Here is a 7994-nt window from a genome sequence, read left to right as displayed (position 1 = left end):
TGATGTTAGTAGTTTTGTTGAGGCTGTGATTGGTCCAAAGGGCGGGTCGATTTCTCGGTTATCCAAAAAAAAGTAATTTTGTTGAGGCATGTCATGTTACTTGGTATTTTGGAACTCAGATAATTGTGTCATAAAACCAATGGAACCACAAATATTGAGCTCAAACAAACTCATCATACATATTTCGGAAAATTCATTAATTTATACACACTAAAATTGAGATAATCTTAAATTTTTGTTTTGTGATACAAACTTCAAAAAGCCACTGCTATGGTTTGGTTACACATTGTAGTACGTACATTCATGGATTAGTACACACGAAAAGTTGAAAATAATTTTCAATTTCTGATTTGGCATACAAACTCCAAAATGGGTGAGGTATGTTTTTAAAAAACAATGAGTATCATTTGATAGTTCACAAATAACGAGCATATAAAATTTGGGTTCACAGAGTCTATCACATATATTTTAGAAAATATATGGTCTTAATACACACGAATTATCAAAGATAATTATGAAATCCTTTTTTTGTGACGCATAAAATCCTAAAAAGCGTTCTAATTTATCGTAACCAATGTACAGACAAAATTTAAGCTCAAACAAAATTAGTCACATACATTACCAAAAATTGAGATAATCTCAGTCTTTCAAAAACAAAGAGTATTCATTTAATGAGTCGTCATCAATGGACCAACAATATTTAAGAACAAATCACACACATTTGAGAAAATTCATCCTCTAATACACACGAAAAAATGAAATAATCCTAAATTTCTGGTTCGTAACATAAATTCCAAAAAAGCAACATGCGTCTTTCGAGGTCGTAATCAATAAGTACACAAAATTTAAGCTCAAACAAAGCCGGTCACACATTTAAAAAAATAATAATCATGAATTAATACACAAAAAAAAGAAGAGATAATTCTGAATTCCTAGTTCGTCATAGAATAATTACTATAAAGTGTATTGAAGTGTGCTCATACAATATATTGTGTTTGTACCATATACAATGTTCTATTCTTTTACACAAATATATGTATATGCTATATTTTGTAAATATACAAATGACATAATACACAAACATGATATTTAATTTGGGTTCAGCGGACAACCATGTCCTCCAACTTTGAATATGCACAAGTAGACATTTAAACTTGTATAAATTGAACAAGTAGACACACGTATCCTACCTAATATAATACACGTATGACACAAAATTGTCATGTAGGACAAATGTGTCTATTTTTTCAATCTTATACAAATTTAAGTGTCTACTTATGCACATCCAAAATTAAAGATTATAGTTATCGATTGACGTCAAGTTAAGAGTCAAGAGTCGTACTATGCCATATACAAACTATTGCTATATTTTGTAAATAGAGGTCAAATTATTCTATTTATGAAAATTTTCCTTTACAAAGTCAGTGGGTTGGACAAGTGTCAAGGAAGTAGAAGCTTCAAAATCTCATCTGAGCGTCACATGTTCCCATAATCACGCCAACAAATTCCAACCAAAGAAATTTTCAAAGAAAACCCCCTTTCCCTTTCTCTCTTTCTGCAACACATGAACTCATTTTTGTGCTAATCAATGAAGGGTTTTAGGTACTTTTCTCTTTCTCTCTCAATTAGAGTGATTCTTGTTTTTCCTTACTTAATCCTCTTTTGGGTATTCAAATTGTAAAGTTTCTTGCTTTATGGTTTACTATTCAGTTTCACTGCAAATTCTGTGTCTTTATAGTAAATGGTATTCAACTTTTATGTTGTGTTATTGAATTTGTATGTTATTTTGGGATGTGGGTTTTACTGATTCTTGATTGGCGGTGAGGCGGTGGGTACTGGGAGAAGAGGAGGTAAATGGGGGAAAAAGAAACCTTCTTTTGGGTATTAAAATTGTAAAGTTTCTTGTTTTGTGGTTTACTATTCAGTTTCACTGCAAATTCTGTGTCTTTATAATAATGGTATTCAACTTTTATGGTTTTTTTTGTGTTGTGTTATGTTATTTTGGGATGTGGGTTTCACTGATTCTTGATTGGCGGTGTGGCGGTGGGTACTGCGAGAAGAGGAGGAGGAGGGAAATGGGAAAAAGAAACCTTCTTTTGGGTATTAAAATTGTAAAGTTTCTTGTTTTGTGGTTTACTATTCAGTTTCACTGCAAATTCTGTGTCTTTATAATAATGGTATTCAACTTTTATGGTTTTTTTTGTGTTGTGTTATGTTATTTTGGGATGTGGGTTTCACTGATTCTTGATTGGCGGTGTGGCGGTGGGTACTGCGAGAAGAGGAGGAGGAGGGAAATGGGAAAAAGAAACCTTCTTTTGGGTATAAAAAATGTTAAGTTTCTTATTTTATGGTTTATTATTCAGTTTCACTGGAAATTCTGTGTCTTTATAATAATGGTATTCAACTTTTATGTTTTTTTTTGTGTTGTGTTGTAGAATTTGTATGCTATTTTGGGATGTGGGTTTTACTGATTCTTGATTGGTGGTGAGGCAGTGAGTACTGGGAGAGGAGGAGGAGGGGGGAAATGGAAGAAAGAGTTTTTTTTTTCTTAAATAAATTTAGATAATAGAAATATAAGAACAGAAAAACCCATATAGGCAAATTTTGTTTGTCCTGTACGCAGAGCCAATTCGAACCCATTCCGTGGAAAATTACGTTGTTTATCAATGTTGCTCTGACTCTTCAAACATGTTGATGCGTGCGTGTCGGATAATCCAAAAGTAGTGGTACTACTTATGTATAAATTTCTCAAAGTATAGCCAGTTACAAGCCTGGATAAAAGATAAGGGTTGTGGTACTAGTATAATAATAACCTAATTATGATGATCCTCTAAATGGTGAATACATCAGACGTATCCACTTAAGCAGCAAAGTGGAATGGATATGGAGGGTTCTCTTTTGCCTGTTAGTAGAACAAAAATAGAGTATTCATATTCCTATCCCAAGCAATTTGGATTTAAGCATAGTTGATTGTTTAGTCATTTGACTTGTCAGAAAGTATGTGTTTTTCTTCTTGAATAACCAAGAAAACCGTTGCACTTAGATTTGAAACTCGGTGGATAATTGATCTTCCACTTTATCATTGTCCACTTAAATACACACTAATGAACGGGGGAAGATTCAAACTTGTGACATGCATGTACCACACAACTCATGCGATACGATCATGTTATTGAATCAAATCCCTAGGGCGCTAGCCAAAAGTAAGTTCTTAAGAAGGTTAAAGTCCTAACCAAGGTATACATTGTTGAGAAAAAAAAAGTAATTTGGTCTTCTCATTACGAATACATTGTTTTCTCACTAGATGTATAGTGCAAAAGCAAGATGTTGAGTCTTCTCATTAGTCATTACGAATACATTGTTTTCTCACTAGATGTACATAGCGAGAAATGTTGAAGAGAAGCCTATGCAACAATTGGATTTCTTGAGGGATAATAGTTGTCTGAATAGCTATTGAGTTTATCTTTCCTCATTGCAGGGAGAATGGTGTAATAAGATGTGAAATAAAAGATGCCTCTTTGGAGCTTCTCAATGTCCTAGAATAGGGTATGCCTTTATCATTCTTTTGGCAAATCTCCAACTAGAAGTTATTTGATCATGTAAAGGCCTCCAAGAGTCTGATGGCAACGTAAATTTATTGCTACGTTCCAGATTAAACTTATTGGCTTTAATCTCACGTTCTTTGCTACAGACCTTGTCACTTATTCTATAGGATAACCACTTTATTATTTGATCTATTATCTTTCTATCTTCCTCTTCGACGGAAACACCTAGTTGGTGTCCCCTTTTTACTATTCCTCATCACAGAAAATATCTGGGATACAAGCTTTAGAAATTCACCAAGGACCAAGTAGTGGGGATCTTACCCTACAATGCCCCATTTCTTACTAAGATTATGAGGGTGTTTGGATTGGCTTATTTTTAGGTGTTTTTGGCTTTTAAGCTCTTCTTAATTTTTAGAGGTGTTTGACAAAGGCACAAATGCTTAAAAGCACTTTACTTTAGGCTTAAAAAGTACAAAAAAAGCCAAATGTCAAAAGTAGGTAGCTACCTACTTTTGGCTTTTGACTTTTAAGTCACTTAAAAAAAGCTTATCCAAACACCCCCTATATCCCTTTCTACACGAATGTGCGATTTGGATATGTGTGAGATCCGCGCTCCCACGTGTGTGTATAACTTTCATAGGCTAACATTTCTCTATACCTTACCTAGAAAAGATGACTTAAGCAAAACCTCCATCTCTCCGGAGCTGTAATCCACTGGTGGTTACTCACGTTATGCCTGTGCCCCTCCTCCCCCCTACAGGTCTTGTTTTTCTGTTTTGACTGGTTACTGATTGCCGATGAATTAGGTGGTATTTGGACTCAGTTCTGACCTCCTAATTTTGTGCACTCTCTTCTTCCAAAGAAACTGACATTAGTTGTATTCTGTTCTGCTGGAAGGTATATTTTTACACTGTATATGTGCTGTGTGCAAAACTGCAAATGCTATGATAGTGTGATTTTAACGCACACAATATAGATAAATTGTCTACGATGAAATGGACAGTACTAGTTATCTAATGCTTTTGACTTTTAAGATTTCCTTGGTCAACGTAATGGCAAAATATCTTCTTTATACTAGTCTGCTAGAAGGGGACAAATGATGTATTACTAAAATATTAGCAATCTTCACTCTCCAACCAAAGAGATTAAAGGAAGAAAGACAAAAACAAGGTCTCTTTTCCATATGAACAGGAACAACCTCCCCTTTTTTATGAACTGGTTGACAATATATTGTCTTCTAGTTTGTTATTATAGCTGGTAATTACCAACCAGGTTCATTCTTTTTGTCTTTTGAACCTCTTATACTGTTTTTTTCAAACTGTTTTGTTATGTGTTACTTGAGCCGGGGGGTGGGGGGTCTCTTGGAAACAGCCTCTCTATCTCCACGAGGTAGGGGTAAGGTTTGCACACATTCTACCCTCCTAGACCCCACTTGTGGGAATACACTGGGTATGTTGTTGTTCATTCTTTTTGAAAATTGTAACTAAAAATTATTGCTGCATTTGATGCAATGATGTGTGGATATAGGTCCTCTGATTGTACAAGTTCTGGTGGCTGAAGTTGCGTATCGGCAGTGGCTTCCATCATCTAGCAATGGATTTTTCATTTTTCGGTAATTTCCCGTTGTTCAAACCCCATTCTGCAAATGATATGGCATCAACAGTTGCATCTGCTAGCACCCTAATGCAAACACCTAAACAAAATGCTCAGTTTGATGCTAAGTTTTGGAAATGGACTGTGTTTTCAGTTCTTCCTTGGGCTAAAGGAGCTGAGGGTAATATTCAAATGCCAACAACTGTCAACAAGAAACTGAAAAGGCGTCGGCCGTTTCGTGAAGGTGTAGACTCTCTAGCTCGGACGTCAACTATACGCTTTAGACCATATGTTTCTAAAGTTCCATGGCATACAGGTCCAAGAGCTTTTCTTTCTCAATTTTTCCCTCGATATGGTCATTACTGTGGACCAAACTGGTCAAGTGGAAAAGATGGAGGGTCACCAATTTGGGACAGAAGACCCACTGATTGGTTGGATTTTTGCTGCTATTGTCACGACATCGGCTATGATTCACATGATCAGGCTGAACTTCTCAAGGCAGACCTTGCATTCCTCGAGTGCTTGGAGAAGCCAAACATGAGTACGCGAGGAGATCCTCATGCAGCTCTACTTTACAAGACTATGTGCACATCAGGTGCAATAAATCGCTTCATAAAATTATTCTGTATCTACGTTATTCTCAATTATCGATGACTGATTTGGCAACTCCATTTGTTTTCAATGCAGGCCTCAGGAACATATTGATACCTTACAGACAACAACTAATTACCTTACAATCTAAGCAGCTATCTTTTGGATTTGGATGGCTCGGCGGTATCATGGAACCTGCAAAATGCTTGAAAGATCGCTTCGTATGGTTACAGAAGTAGGCATGTGAACAATCCCGCGCTTTCGTTATGGAAACAGAAGCAGATGCAATCTGCATTTTAGAAAGGTGAAGATTGTGATGCAGAACAAGACATTTCTGGCAAGTCTATTCCATAATGTCTTGAGATAAGATAGCTGTATAGATGATATTGGAAATCAATGAAACTGTAGAACTCCATTATGATATAATTAGTTGTGTAGCTATTCCACTGCTTGTATATTATTCTCAATTAACTTTGCATCAAGTGTAAATTATTTGCTATTTTATAGTAAAGAATGTTTGGATCTAGTGTATTTTTTTTGAAAAAATTAGACTTGTGGGCAAATCAAATACTAGATGAAAAAATTATATGGGGCAAACCAAAAACATAGTAGGTATGATATAGTTCTATTGACAGCATGGAATCATTAGTCACCAATTAAGATCATCATTGCTAACCATCATTACTGCTATAATTATCAATCACCACTACCATTGGGCATCATATTATATATTATTAGCCATCATTATTATTTACCAACATCATTAACTATCACTCACCATAATGATCAACTACCATCATCACCATTAGCTATTACTCACATTCCACCATGGGTCAATATTATTTATAATCGGCATTTACAATCACCACTGTTAGCTATCACTTCCATGAATCCACTGTATAATCATTAAGAAATATTTTGTTGATTTTAAGTATTAAATTAATTTTATTTATAATTTTTAAATTAAATGAATTTGATATATTCAAGTATAATCTTAATTATTTAATATTCAAATCTTAATTAATACAACATTTTAACAATTTAGATGTATATACAAATTTTAATACATATCTTAATATTTAAATATGTATTCTAATTTAATGTTTTAATTTTAACGAAAATTAATAGTCGAATGCCTTCATTTTGTTCTGGAATTCTTTTTTTCCAAATAATTCTAATCTATCCTACATGAAATACCAAGAGAGAAAAAATAATATTTCTTTGACTACAATTTCTTTATATTTTCTTAAGCATTTTAATTGTAATAAGTTCTGAATTATTACAATTTTTCTTTTGAGTAGTTCTTGTCCCTTCTTGACTATGTAATAAATCTTGTTAATTGAAATATGATTTTGCACAAATAAAAAATTAGTACTCTGAAAGGCAAAACAAAGTAGAAGATCATGCAAAGCATCTCATAGCCTGTGGCCCAATCTTGTCTCTATTACAGGTTAAAAAAACTCTTTTCACTAGTGCGGTTTAAAAATCGAACAGATCGATAAATTAAATTGAAAAAAGTATAATTGCTTTATTGTTATTAAATTATTGGATTAAAGAATTTTTAATGATTTTATAAAAAAAAATATCGGGTTATCCGATCTTGATTTTTTAATATTGGGTTATAAACTGATAACTCATTAAGACTATAATAGTTTACTACTTTACTCGTACATAAGTATTAAATATTAATCTCGCATTATAATTTATTAGTTATTGTCTTTGTCCTTTCGCCTTCAATTCACACTTCACAGTGACTTTAAATTCACAACTTCACATTATACAAAATGTTGAAATCTAAAGCAAGAATCATATTCCTATTAATTTCTTTTTGTGTTACACTTGTATAGTTCCTTTCATTTTAATTAGTATTATTTTATTTTATTTTATGAGAAGTTATAAAACTACATTATTGTCTTTTCACATCAAATTATTGGAGATTTCATATATTTATTTTATAAGCATTTTTTTATTGGTTAAATCGAAAAATCAAACCGTTAAATACTAAAATCGATAAATAAAAAATCGATAAAAAATGGAAATATCTTATTGATTTAGCATAATTAAAAACTGAATAAACCGAACCGATAATATATAAAACCTGACCGAACCAATCAATTCATACACTTACTTTTCGCCTCTAAAAAATTTGGCCAAATAAGCTATGAATGTATTTTTCTCAAATATAGTACTTTGTGGAAAAAAAAAGTTTTTTTTAATTTATGAAAAATAACTTCTACTACTCCCTTAAAACATTTATTTGCTATG

The 7994-nt window shown here is 33.1% G+C and overlaps 1 protein-coding gene across 3 annotated transcripts; it reads left to right on the top strand.

The window, feature by feature from the left end:
* The first annotated feature begins 1432 nt into the window (after positions 1 to 1432).
* LOC102580693 (uncharacterized) lies at positions 1433 to 6260 on the top strand. Of its 3 annotated transcripts, none has more exons than XM_015303146.1 (4): positions 1433 to 1602; positions 5073 to 5157; positions 5293 to 5733; positions 5826 to 6260. In XM_015303146.1, exons 2-4 carry the CDS (start codon positions 5139 to 5141, stop codon positions 5966 to 5968), a joined length of 603 nt encoding a protein of 200 aa, XP_015158632.1. In that variant the 5' UTR covers positions 1433 to 1602; positions 5073 to 5138; the 3' UTR covers positions 5969 to 6260. The 3 variants fall into 3 exon arrangements, with proteins under 3 accessions (XP_015158632.1, XP_015158631.1, XP_006362757.1); XM_015303145.1 differs by adding an exon at positions 3479 to 3546 and having other exon boundaries at positions 1434 to 1602; positions 5073 to 5733; XM_006362695.2 differs by having other exon boundaries at positions 1434 to 1602; positions 5073 to 5733.
* Positions 6261 to 7994: the final 1734 nt, after the last annotated feature.

The sequence above is a fragment of the Solanum tuberosum genome, unplaced genomic scaffold, assembly GCF_000226075.1.
Source record: "Solanum tuberosum cultivar DM 1-3 516 R44 unplaced genomic scaffold, SolTub_3.0 scf00412, whole genome shotgun sequence".
Classification (NCBI taxonomy): Eukaryota; Viridiplantae; Streptophyta; class Magnoliopsida; order Solanales; family Solanaceae; genus Solanum; species Solanum tuberosum.
The sequence above is the reverse complement of the archived record's forward strand: the minus strand, read 5'-3'. Positions and strand labels throughout refer to the sequence as shown.

What these genes read in the sequence shown, in the direction of transcription:
- LOC102580693 (XM_006362695.2), top strand. Translation starts at nt 5,139, where the DNA reads ATGGATTTTTCATTTTTCGGTAATTTCCCGTTGTTCAAACCCCATTCT. An exon ending in CAAGACTATGTGCACATCAG is followed by an intron (nt 5,734 to 5,825) that starts GTGCAATAAATC and finishes TTTTCAATGCAG; the next exon opens with GCCTCAGGAACATATTGATA.